This window comes from Musa acuminata, chromosome BXJ2-6 (genome assembly GCF_036884655.1).
Source record: "Musa acuminata AAA Group cultivar baxijiao chromosome BXJ2-6, Cavendish_Baxijiao_AAA, whole genome shotgun sequence".
NCBI classification, from domain to species: Eukaryota; Viridiplantae; Streptophyta; class Magnoliopsida; order Zingiberales; family Musaceae; genus Musa; species Musa acuminata.
Genome location: NC_088343.1, coordinates 39,336,643 through 39,349,370, shown reverse-complemented (window position 1 = coordinate 39,349,370; position 12,728 = coordinate 39,336,643). Strand labels below are relative to the sequence as shown.

General features: G+C 44.2%; 3 protein-coding genes and 1 long non-coding RNA gene across 5 annotated transcripts; all 4 read left to right on the top strand.

Moving 5' to 3' along the window:
* Positions 1-43: 43 nt before the first annotated feature.
* On the top strand, positions 44-1,552 carry LOC135615537 (leucine-rich repeat receptor-like serine/threonine/tyrosine-protein kinase SOBIR1). The gene has a single exon (XM_065114173.1). It carries the CDS (start codon positions 71-73, stop codon positions 1,457-1,459), a length of 1,389 nt encoding a protein of 462 aa, XP_064970245.1. The 5' UTR covers positions 44-70; the 3' UTR covers positions 1,460-1,552.
* Positions 1,553-2,274: 722 nt separating this feature from the next.
* Positions 2,275-7,356, top strand: LOC135615536 (uncharacterized). Of its 2 annotated transcripts, XR_010488051.1 has the most exons (5): positions 2,275-2,402; positions 2,481-2,586; positions 5,723-5,878; positions 5,964-6,064; positions 7,067-7,356. It is a non-coding gene; the product is annotated as an uncharacterized LOC135615536 (long non-coding RNA). The 2 variants fall into 2 exon arrangements; XR_010488050.1 differs by having other exon boundaries at positions 2,280-2,586.
* A 1,619-nt stretch (positions 7,357-8,975) lies between these two features.
* LOC103989298 (leucine-rich repeat receptor-like serine/threonine/tyrosine-protein kinase SOBIR1) lies at positions 8,976-10,611 on the top strand. The gene has a single exon (XM_009408102.3). The coding sequence runs from the start codon at positions 9,002-9,004 to the stop codon at positions 10,406-10,408; it is 1,407 nt and encodes a 468-aa protein (XP_009406377.2). The 5' UTR covers positions 8,976-9,001; the 3' UTR covers positions 10,409-10,611.
* A 35-nt stretch (positions 10,612-10,646) lies between these two features.
* On the top strand, positions 10,647-12,243 carry LOC135615535 (leucine-rich repeat receptor-like serine/threonine/tyrosine-protein kinase SOBIR1). Its single transcript, XM_065114172.1, has one exon. It carries the CDS (start codon positions 10,796-10,798, stop codon positions 12,152-12,154), a length of 1,359 nt encoding a protein of 452 aa, XP_064970244.1. The 5' UTR covers positions 10,647-10,795; the 3' UTR covers positions 12,155-12,243.
* Positions 12,244-12,728: the final 485 nt, after the last annotated feature.

The following is a 12,728-nucleotide window of genomic DNA, read 5'->3' as shown; positions in this document are numbered from 1 at the left end:
GCCGATCCGAGTTTTCCACACACCTATCCCCATTTATCCCACCGGGCATCAACCCACCGAGACGACGCCAATGGCTGCCACCGCGCTCCTCCCATCACTCCTTCTCCTCCTCCTCCCTGCTCCCATCTCTGCCATCTATCCCTACGATGGCTCCCATGCCCTCCGCCGCATGACCCTTCGCCACCCTCGCCGTCTCCCTTCTCGTCTCGCTTCTCAATCCGCCCACCGCCGGAGTCCTTTCCCGAAGCGATACGTATTGGCCGAGACCAAGACCACTCCAGCTCTCGCTTCGTCAAATTCCTCGCCCAACAGCTCGTCGTCTGAGCACCATCACAGCCGCAGCCACAAGCAGAGCGTGAGGAACTGGATCGTCGGTTTCATCACCGGCTCGCTCTTGGGGATCATCTCCGGGATTATCCTCTCGGTGCTGTACCGGCAGGTGGTGAACTGCATCCGCGGGCGGTACAGGAGCCCCGGCAGCCCCTCCATCTTCAGCCCCACGCACATCAAGCGCGCCGAGGACCTCGCCTTCCTCGAGAAGGACGATGGGCTCGCGGCCCTCGAGGTCATCGGCCGGGGCGGGTGCGGCGAGGTGTACAAGGCCCAGCAGCCACCCGATCCCAGAAAGCCCGACCGCCCGGGCATGGTCCTCGCCATCAAGAAGATCATGAAGCGCACCCCGGACAGCGCTGAGCCGACCTCTGACGAGGAGAGCCGGCTGCTCGACAAGTGGATGCGGCAGATCCGGTCGGAGATCCAGACCGTGGGCCATATCCGCCACCGCAATCTGCTGCCGCTGTTGGCTCACGTAACGCGCCGGGACTGCCACCTCCTCATATACGAGTTCATGAGGAACGGGACCTTGCATGACGCGATCAGAGGCGCGGCCGCGGGGAGGAGGAAGCTGGAGTGGCCGGCGCGGTACATCATAGCCCTCGGCATCGCTGCCGGCCTCGAGTACCTCCACGTGGTGCACCGCCCGCGGGTGATCCACAGAGACCTGAAGCCCGCGAACATCCTGCTCGACGACGACCTCAACCCCCGGATCTCCGACTTCGGGCTCGCCAAGGTGGTCCCGGACACGGTGAGCGGCTCCATGAGGTCGGGGGTGGCGGGAACCATCGGGTACATAGCGCCGGAATACCATCAGACTCTGCTGTTCACCGACAGATGCGACGTCTACAGCTTCGGGGTCATCCTGGCGGTGCTCGTCACCGGCAAGTTCCCCACCGGCGAGTTTTATTGGACGACGGAGGAGATAAGCATGGTGGGTTGGATGAGGAACGCGATGAGGTCGGCGGAGCCGGAGGCGGCGATCGATCGAACACTTGTGGGCAATGGTTTTGAGGAGCAGATGCTACTGGTGTTGAAGATTGCATGCTTCTGCACTTACGATAACCCCAAAGCGAGGCCTAATAGCAGGGAGGTCCGACTAATGCTCGCCCAGATCAAGCATTAGCCTCAAGAATTAACCTTTAGTTTGATGTATATATAGCTACAAGTGTTCCAAGTGCCGCAGAAAGGCCTAATAATGGTTAGCCTCATTGCTGTCCTCCTTCTTCTTCGTGGTTTTTCATTGAATCAGGCAGCGGGACGAAGATTTCTTCAGTGATAGAAGCGTCAAGGAAGGAGCTGTACAGTTCAACTGATCGTTGAAGCCGCGTTGTCGACTCCCCAACGAATTTTTGACTTTTGGAAGTCAAGGATGACCAAAGTCAACCATTCTCGATGAGATAATATATTAAATTAGGAATATTTGGGTTTGATATATTCATTATTAAAGATATGGTCTAATATCAAGCGTATATTATTCACATCAAGATTGATATTGTTATCATATTTTGAATCGCTATAGTGGCTACTAAAGTAAAACATCGTAATTCATTTCGAAAAAAATTATAACCAGTCAAATTGAACTGATGTGATTGACCAATCAAACATGACACTCGGACCAATGGTGAAGTTGATAACTATATAAGCTTTTGAGTAGTAGAATTAAAGGATGCATACCTGAAAAAAAATCAAATGATTACCCAAACTGGTATTTATTTATTTTTAACATTCCGTGTAAAATAAATAGCGAATAATATCACTCACAGATCCCACGAATCGTATCGTAAATATCAAGTCTCAAATAAAAATGTTTACGACGGAAACGGGTGTTATGAAAATAAGGGAGTCTCCATGAAAAACCGTTATCAGAAAAAGAAAAAAAAACAGAAAATTCGAAAATGTGGGAGGAAATCGCCATTATTCTTATTGTCATTATTATTGTTATTGGCATTGTCGCGTACCGCCTCCGCCCCCACCCCTCGGCCGACGCTGCGTAGCGATCGACATGCGATCGACCATTCCAGTGTCGATCGCCTCGAAGATGAAGTGGGAGCCGTTCAAGGGTTCCGGTGCCATCTCTGTCGGCTCGTGAATTCCTCTTCCCCTCTCCTCTCTCTCCCTGCCTCATTGTTCCTCACTTTCTTTAGGGTTTTCTCCTCGCCCGGCGCTTCGCATCGATCGATCATTCCGACGCCGGCCGCCTCAACGATGAAGTGGGAGCCGTCCAAGGTTCCGGTGTCACCCTGTCAGCTCGTGAGTTACTTCTTCTCCTCTTCGTGTTCATTTCCCAATCTCCTTTCTATTCCTTACTTTCCTCTCTTAGATTATATAACCGTATCTAATTAGCTGAGATATATTATGAATATGATTGAATTCTAATTACGATTATTGATTAATAAAAATCTAATTACGATAGAATTTTTAGGAGATTAGCTTGATGAGAGAGACTGTTAATTACTTCTCGTTTTCGCCTATAAATATATAGAACATCCTAGAGATTATAAACATGATGTGCGATGGTGTTATTGAGAGATTATAGATTTTTTTATCTCTTTAGTTACATAAATCAATCAACGAGATATTATAAATCTTCTATCATCTCCCCTTTATTTATGAATCCATCGTTTCTTCCTACGAAGGGAGAATGTGAATCTAATTCTCCTTGTAGATTGACATCACTATAGATTTTGAATCCAACGATGATGTGCTTACAGATCAGATAAATATTTTTTGAATGACATCGAAAGATAAATATCATAAATTTAAATATATTATTATTTAATTTTAAGTTTTGGTATTAAACTTTTTCATATAATAGTAGATATTATGGTTTTTTATGCTTATAATTGGTATCAGAGTCATGGTTATGAAATAAAATACTTTAAATCTATTTGTTAGCACATTTCGCTCGACAAAAGTTGTTAATCAGTTTTAATTTACGATGCATGAACAATTTGTCGCTATTGTCAATCTGCTTTTTTATCTAGTCCACCATATCGCTTGCTTGCGAATGATGTAAGGTTCCTTGTGCTTGACAGTTTACTGTTGGTGACAATATTATTGAGGGCGACGACCTCCAGTTGTCACTAGCCCAGTCGTGAGCAATGGCTCAATAGCGTCATTGCGTGCAGTAGCTGTTGCAGTACCATTGCCCGTGATGGTTGTAGTGGTTGCACAATGGCATTGCGTGCGACTACTACAATAGCATCGTCGCTACCTGTGGCGGCTGCAGCAGCACTGCTACGTGAGATGACTGCAACAACACCACTACAACAACATTTGCTGGCCACGAACAACGTCAACTAGATGCCCACGGTGGCAGTGACCGCGACTCACGCAACAAACGCGGATGACGGCTACGACACCCTGCGCAAGCAACGATCGCTCCTCCCGCTGTGATCATAGAAAGGAATAGTTAGGAATTTTACTAAAGGATAGTTTTACCCCTCATAAATAAGATAATTTCAATCTGTGTCCCTGTGTATGCTTTCCAATTTTACCTTTCTAGAAATCAGAAATTTCCCCGATATATCCGAAGTAAAAAATTATAGGTCTACCATTCAAAAAATTAGAATTTTTTATTTATATCCTCATTTATAAAATTAATTAATTTAATTTATTCTAATCAAACTTAATCATTATTATATTTTGACTGCTTGATTAGATCTAGATTCGATCAATCAAGTCTTGATCGAATTTAAGAAAAATCAAATTTTGATTAATTTTTTATTTTGATCAATTTTAATTTTGATAGGCTTAATTGAGCGAATGGTCAGCCTAAATCTATAAGCTTAATTTGGGTAGCCCAATTTTGAGCTTGCCCTATAAGGGTTTCATGTGAAATTTAAAAATATATAAATTATAATTTTCTTTTATAGTTTTCTTATATAATATGAATAAAATTTTACATTTGATAAATAAAAATTCAATTATTATTCTTGGATATTTATTTGGTTATCCACATGTATATGTTAGAACTTATGAAATAATATTTATTTTTCACATAAAGGTATAGTTTATGTTTCATGATTACAGTTGTCATATGAGTTTTTTCTTCTAATACTAATTAATGTTCAATGATTATTATGGTCATTATTATTATTGAACTATTTCAGTATAAATTAGATTGAAGAAATTTGATGAATATTATTTGTAACTTATATCTCTAAGTTTTATTTGATCGGTAATTGCCAAAGTTCCCTGGGATCATAGGCTTATGAGATGTAATTTACAATAAATATTTTATTATTTGTAGAATATATTAAACTATATTTTATATTATTGTATTAGTCTTGTAATTATCAATTTGGTCTAACCAATAACTTATAAAATTACATTAAAGAATTAATTTTAAATGATATTTAAAAAATAATATTCACAGTGACATATATATAATCAGGAGAATTAGATAATTCCAAAGTAGAATATATTTCGAATAATTATGTGATGAGTTGGATGATGTTGTTTTGGATATCCTTACAGTTTATGGTTATTTACCCAAAGATAACAATACTATTATATGTGGATGGTATCAGTTCTCCATAAATTTTTTTTGTATGAACACTAGATATGTTAATATTTCACTTAAAGGTGAAATAAAGATGTTATCAATAATAAAACATTACTTGAAAAACTCAAAGCATTAATAGTATATTATTATAGTGGTACTTCCTTCATTATAGTCTTGTAAATGTCCCTATATTTTTTGGATTAATTTATTATAAATAGTTTGAGTATATATAATTTACATTAGGTGTGTTAGACCTTAATCAGATTAATTGAAAGAATCATAAACTTAATTACTAAGTTATCTGAAACAAATAATTGAAATAATTAATCGGAAAAGGTCTAAAAGACTTAGTCTTATGATAATTGCTAATAATATTTAGACTTTATTATAGTGTACTAAAATTTTTAAAGATTAATCTAAATTTTTTGATAAGTTCTTGGTTGATATATTAATGAAAGAACTAATTGAAATTTAGTATGATAATATTTGAGGAATTCAAGATTATATCCTCAATATAATGACAAAATTTTAAACTCGAGAATGTTGAGCATGAATGTAGTTGAGTTATATTTTATATAATTTATTCTTAATTTTGTTTCTTTTTAATTTGGCTCATTTAAAATTCACTATAATAAAGTTAAGGATAAGTGAAACTTAAATGAGTCGACTAGTATATGTATCTAGAAAGAATTAAGATTAAACTTAGAAAGACTAAGAATATTTTGGGCACTACTTAAGGTGTGGATAATAATAAAAGAAAATTGAAGCATAAATCACCTGAGTTTATAAATACTATATAAACTTATAAAAGGAAAAGTATAAGTTCGATCTTTGTATTTTTCAAATCAAATATTACTGAAGTTCTTTTTTAATACTTAGTATGGAGCTTTCGTGCCCTAAGAGCTATCTCGTGGTCGCTTCGGTCGATCCTGAGCCATGGACCTCCGTGGACGATCTCGTGTTCGGGCTCAAAGCCCAAGAGTCACAGCTCGGATATAATTCTCCACCGGTGCCTCTCAAGCAACCCCCTGAATGGTCCTCAATCTTGAACAACTGCTATATTTCTTTTACTATTATAAGGTTATCATGATCTCATATATTGTCGCTTTCTCTGATTTAGGTCTCTCCTCGACAAAAGGCAATGGATGTGAGAGACAAAACGAGGCTGGGAGGGAGCACGGCGGCTGGCTGGAGGATCTCCTGCCCTGATTTTGATTTCAGGCATGCACTATTTTCTTAAATGTTATTCCTTTTTCTAGTTTCCGACACAAAGCATAGTTGACTGCAAATACCAAAAATCGCAGAATGAGGGATCCAAATTAACTTATTAGTTTCATCAAACTGCATTTTTCAATATTGTTTTTCTTAGTCAAGTATGTGACAATGTGGATGGCATTGACATTGAAAATTATCATGCCATGGTGAAGGTCGATGGGGTTCTTGTTTTCATCTGTATGCATGCTTTGAGATTCTTTAACTTCTTGCATCAGCTAAGAAAAAAAAGAACAAAAGTATTCTGATCATAATATTTCTTTACTGTTCTAGTCTTTTTGTACGATCAATTTCTTATCTTTGGAAAACTTTGAAATTCAAAGTTTGGGGTCATCTATGAGGAAGGAATTATAGAGTGGCCGTGACCAATAATGGTAAGAGTGGAAAATTGGAATTCATGTGACATGAGAAAATAGGAATTCATTAGCTATAAAAGAGGGGAAACTTGCATGAACTTACTTTTAACATGTGATTGTTGTTCTAGTTTATCATAAGTTCTCTTCCTGTTATAAGATTTGATTTGAAGGCAGGAGTGGAGCTACTGGTTAACCTAAATGCCATTGAGAAGTTTTAGTCCCTTTGTCTCTGCCAAAAGTATCTGAAGCCCGGGCTTTTCAAGTCTTCCATCGGACTCGGTATACTAAAACCAGATCCTGCTCATTGATGTCAACATTTTTCTCCCTCTTGGTTTGTCATTTGAAATGACCAACAATTCAGTTGGCTTATCTGAATGGTACATCTTGCATTTTGTGTTCTGCAGAGGTGTCTTTCCTAAAAAAAGGACTACCCATCAGAGATATTATATTTTCTAGCTAAATAGGACTTGTTCAATTGCCAGAATCACCAGTCCAATGATTAAATGAATGCATGTTTGTACTATCTTGTTCAGTGTAGTCTATTTCTGGTTGCAATATGATTTAGTTACTGGAACTCTTTACTTGTTGGTAGCAGGGACGAATCTTGACTTGCAAGTCAAGGGTTGAAGGACTCGGTCTACTGTGTGCATTCTTTCCACCAACGTGTGGAAAACTCGGCATATCCGGCTAGTTCACGCCATGGATTAGCCAATGGAGACGAACAGGGACTTGATCTCCAAATTCCATGTTTCTGGTTTTCTTACATCCACTTACCATTTGCTCGGGGATGTCAAGTGGATGAGAATTTGAATGGTTGTTGGTTCTTAGATAGATATACAGGCACATGGCAGTTTAAAAGACTAATATAAACATGTCCTTGTCATATTGTTCTGTGTTCTTCTGCTGATTTTGTTGTCTTTAAAACCATCATTGTCTGGTGTGTTGGAAATTGGTAATAATTTTGTTCTGGTTGTATTAGGATGTAGGATTGGCCAGTCAACATAAATTTGCTATTGGTGTCATTATGAGCTCTGATAATATTTGTTTTATTGATTTTTATTTTAAAGTTATATATAGTATATTCTTTCTGTTCCATATTTATTTTTTATCTGGGATTTTTTTTTTATGACAGCGGGTAAGGCGGAATTTGATCCCTCTTATCATGTTCTGATGAGGTATAGTCTTGTCATGATCTGGTATGATTTTTATCAGTTAAGTTACTTAGTACATTCATTTATATAAAACATTAATTTGCTGATGATAGATCGGTTTCTTTATTTTTGGTTGAGGCCATAAATTTTGATCCTATAAATTTATATGTTTTTGGCTCTGTTTGAAATTTAGTTCTATAAATTTTGAAGCATAAATGATTGCGTGAAATGTTTCCCGCATCGACAACACATCAAACAAGTGAGGGGAAGAACAGCCTCCGTGGTTGCTTCCACGGCACACGGTAGTATTCCTCGGTGCCACACGAGACGTCGCAATCGAATGCGACTGCTCTTTTAAGTGCTGCAAACGCACGTCTACCCGAAGTCTTAGGCTGTGTTGCATGATTTCTAAGATGCGATGTCATTACAACAACACGCTCTACTTATATTATTTTATTACTTGTGAACACGTCTTTGCTATTTCGCTTGTTTATCTGCAAAATGTATCCCCAATTAGGTGTTCGTACAGCCAATCTGAGCGCCTAATGTCCCTATTCATCTTTGCATGATAGAACTCGGTCTTGGCTTTAAGTGAAATCTCCCTAATGCTATCCACCTCATCAGGATAAAGTAATCATAGCAAATCTTCCTCGAGGGATCCACCAATAGAATTCTTGCCCACCTTCATGGTTTTCGTGAAAGGAAATGGTAGACTACAGCGAGAGTGAGTGTCTGTATGTGTAATCACAAGACGAGTTCCGACAAGATGCCTAATTCGGCTATTCATGCCTTTTAAGATTCTAAGATTCTTCCAAACAGTCATCTCGTTGCTTATAAATCACAATCATAATTAATCATCGGGAATCCATAACACTTAATTAGCAGAATTAATATGTCTATTTTACAACATGAATCGATTATTTTTATTGAGATATTTGAATTGATCGGTGTATTATTATCCTTTCTCTGGTATCACGCACCGTCCATTTCATATCTTCGTAGCATACTTTGGAGGAGATCCATCGTGCAGGAAGGACCTTTCGACCCGTCAACCACGCCGAAACGTTCCATGAGCAATCGATGAATGTTCCCACCGGCGCACCTCAAGAGTGATTCGAGAGTTAAGTGGGTCCCACTGAGAAAGCCGAGACGCTAGCTGGTGTAACACGAGGAGTAGCCGATGGGGAATGTATACGTCTTGCGGTCTACTAAGCCTTTGACTGCCTTTGTCATCCTCTGAGTCTTCCCACGAATCGTATCCGTTCGATTTGTAGGGTCCACCATCGGTAATCGTCCATTTGGCGGGCCCGCCGATACGAGTTTTCCACACACCTATCCCCATTTATCCCACCGGGCATCAACCCACCGAGACGACGCCAATGGCTGCCACCGCGTTCCTCCCATCACTCCTCCTCCTCCTCCTCCTCCTCCCTGCCCTCATCTCTGCCATCTATCCCTACGATGGCTCCCATGCCCTCCGCCGCATGACCCTTCGCCACCCTCACCGTCTCCCTTATCGTCTCGCTTCTCAATCCGCCCACCGATCCGCCCACCGCCGGAGTCCTTTCCCCAAGCGATACGTATTGGCCGAGACCAAGACCACTCCAGCTCTCGCTCCGTCAAATTCCTCGACCAATAGATCGTCGTCTGAGCACCATCACAGCCGCAGCCACAAGCAGAGCGCGAGGAACTGGATCGTCGGTTTCATCACCGGCTCGCTCGCGGGGATCGGCTCCGGGGCCGTCCTCTCGGTGCTGTTCCGGCTGGTGGTGAACTGCATCCGCGGGCGGTACAGGAACCCCGGCGGCCCCTCCATCTTCAGCCCCAAGCAAATCAAGCGCGCCGAGGACCTCGCCTTCCTCGAGAAGGACGACGGGCTCGCGGGCCTGGAGGTCATCGGCCGGGGAGGGTGCGGCGAGGTGTACAAGGCCCAGCTGCCACCCGATCCCAGCAAGCCAGACCACCCGGGCATGGTCGTCGCCATCAAGAAGATCCTGAAGCGCACCCCGGACAGCGCTGAGCCGACCTCCGACGAGGAGAGCCGGCTGCTCGACAAGTGGATGCGGCAGATCCGGTCGGAGATCCACACCGTCGGCCATATCCGCCACCGCAATCTGCTGCCGCTGTTGGCCCACGTAACGCGCCCGGACTGCCACCTCCTCATATACGAGTTCATGAAGAACGGTAGCCTGGATTCGGTGCTCAACAGCGCGCGCGACGGCGAGCGCGAGCTCGACTGGCTCGCTCGCTACCGCATCGCGTTGGGCATCGCGTCCGGTCTCGAGTACCTCCACATCCACCACAATCCCCAGATCATCCACCGGGATCTCAAGCCGGCCAACATACTGCTGGACGACGGCATGGAGGCCAGGATCGCTGACTTCGGGCTGGCCAAGGAGATGCCGGACGCCCAAACCCACATCACCGCCTCCAAGGTGGCCGGCACGCTGGGCTACATATCCCCGGAGTACGGGCAGACGCTGCGATTCACGGCCAAGTGCGACATCTACAGCTTCGGGGTGATCCTGGCGGTGCTGGTGGTCGGCAAGATGCCGTCGGACCCCTTCTTCCACGACACCGACGAGATCAGCCTGGTGCGATGGCTACGCAAGGTGATGAGCTCCGCGAACCCGACGGCGGCCATCGATCCCAAGCTGGCGGGCAACGAGTACGAGGAGCAGATGCTGCTGGTGCTCAGGATCGCCATCTTCTGCACGGTGGATGATCCCAAGGAGCGGCCCAGCAGCAAGGAGGTCCGCTCGATGCTGGCGCAGATCAAACACTAGCAGTAGCAAGCAGGCGTCTTTCTAGTCTAAGAATAATGGCTTGCAAGCCAGTAAAAGGCTAAGCTTGCCTGGCTAGCTGTTGTTTCTTCTGCGTCACTTCATGGCATGTGAGTGTGTGTGTAAGAATAGCTTGCTGCATGTAAAAAGCCTCATCTGTGTACTCCGACGGGTTTCATAGATCAAGATAAGTAATCCTTCTCGCATCTCCCGATGGTGTTGCTGTCCACCACAGGTTTAGATTGGATGATCTATTCCACGCGTGAACACATGCATACGATCATCAAGTCATGCTCGGTTAGTCTTCGTTGACTCTCTCCAACACGAGTTATGAGACTGAGAATTCTCCAACCGAGCTTCTAACAAGTGGATGCTGACAAGTCAAAGGGAATGAAACGACGCTATTCCGAGCGTCAATCGAGGAACGAGTCATTGGCAATAAAAAAATGCAGCCTATTCTACTTCGCATTTAATGAACGAAGACTGGCTTTGTCCTTCATGTTCCAGTCAATGGCCTCCTCTCTTTCCCTGCTTCTCCACCTTTCGTTCCACTTGGTCGTCTCTCATCGTGCTGCTGCCAGGTTCCTCATGGACAGAAACATCACCTCCCACCTTGAAGTGGCTGCGAACAATTCTGCTGCATCTTCATCGGATTCAGATGACAAGCTCCGTTTCCAGCCTCTCTGGGTTGCAGTTGGCTTCCTGATGGCTGCAGTTCCGATGCTTCTTTGCTGGTTAGCAATCAAATTACGTAGAAGGATCGGCATGTTCGAGGATCAAAGCAGCGCGGATGGGCTGACCGTCTTTAGCCCCGTGATCACGAAAGCCGAGCTTCTCTCCCTATTGGAGAAGCTCGACGATGGTTGCCAGATCATCGGCCGCGGGGGCTGCGGCGTCGTCTACAAGGCTGGACTGGCCGCCGTCGACGGCAGGAGGGTCGCCGCCGCCATCAAGAAGATCATCCAGCCGGCCGTCGACGCGGCGCAGCTCTGCGATGGGGAAACGAAGCTCCTCAACTACACGATGCGCCAGATCAGGTCGGAGATCCAGACCGTCGGCCGCATCCGGCATCCGAACCTTCTCCCCCTCCTTGGTCACATTTCGCGGCCGAGTTGCCACTACCTCGTCTACGAGTTCATGAGGAACGGGACCTTGCAGGACGCGATCAGAGGCGCGGCCACGGGGAGGAGGAAGCTGGAGTGGCCGGCGCGGTACAACATAGCGCTCGGCATCGCCGCCGGCCTCGAGTACCTCCACGTGGTGCACCGCCCGCGGGTGATCCACAGAGACCTGAAGCCCGCGAACATCCTGCTCGACGACGACCTCAACGCCCGGATCTCCGACTTCGGGCTCGCCAAGGTGGTACCGGACACGGTGAGCGGCCCCATGAGGTCGGGGTTGAAGGGAACCATCGGGTACATCGCGCCCGAGTACCATCAGACGCTGCTGTTCACCGACAAATGCGACGTCTACAGCTTCGGGGTCATCCTGGCGGTGCTCGTCACCGGCAAGTTCCCCACCGACGGGTTCTACTGGACGACGGAGGAGATGCGCATGGTAGATTGGGTGAGCAACGCGATGAGGTCGGCGGAGCCGGAGGCGGCGATCGATCGAACACTTGTGGGCAATGGGTTTGAGGAGCAGATGCTACTAGTGTTGAAGATTGCATGCTTCTGCACTTACGATAACCCCAAAGCGAGGCCTAATAGCAGGGAGGTCCGACTGATGCTCGCCCAGATTAAGCATTAGCCCCAAGAATTAACCTTTAGTTTGATTGATAGTTTCTGTGCTAAAAGTGTTCCGAGTACAGCAGAAAGGCCTAATAATGGTTAGCCTCATCTCTGTTCTTCTTCTTCTTCTTCGTGGTATTTCATGTATACTTGATTGTAAGATTTCACTGAGCCGAGCAGCGGGACGAAGGCTTCCACAGGTATAGAAGCATAAGCCGCCGTGCAACCGATCGTCGAAGCTGCGTGGTGGAATCCCCAACCTGAAATTGTTGACTTTGTAAGTCAAGGATGACCAAGTCAACAATTCTCGCTGAGATAATATATTGAATTATGGATATATAGTTCTGATATATTCAGTATTGAAGATGTGTGATTACCGTTACCGTATAACAACCTGTATGAAGCATATATTATTCACATCAAGATGGATCATATTGTTATTTTCTGTATTATTCAACTATACAGTATTTGTATTACTAAATAAAAATAGTATAACTTATTAAAAAAATTACGACCAATCCAATTTAACAGCTAATTGGTTTAGTAAATATGATAATTGGGCTAAATGATAAATTTCTAATTTTTTCATAAAA

Coding starts and splice junctions, on each gene's coding strand:
- LOC135615537 (XM_065114173.1), top strand. CDS start 71: ATGGCTGCCACCGCGCTCCTCCCATCACTCCTTCTCCTCCTCCTCCCT.
- LOC103989298 (XM_009408102.3), top strand. CDS start 9,002: ATGGCTGCCACCGCGTTCCTCCCATCACTCCTCCTCCTCCTCCTCCTC.
- LOC135615535 (XM_065114172.1), top strand. CDS start 10,796: ATGAAACGACGCTATTCCGAGCGTCAATCGAGGAACGAGTCATTGGCA.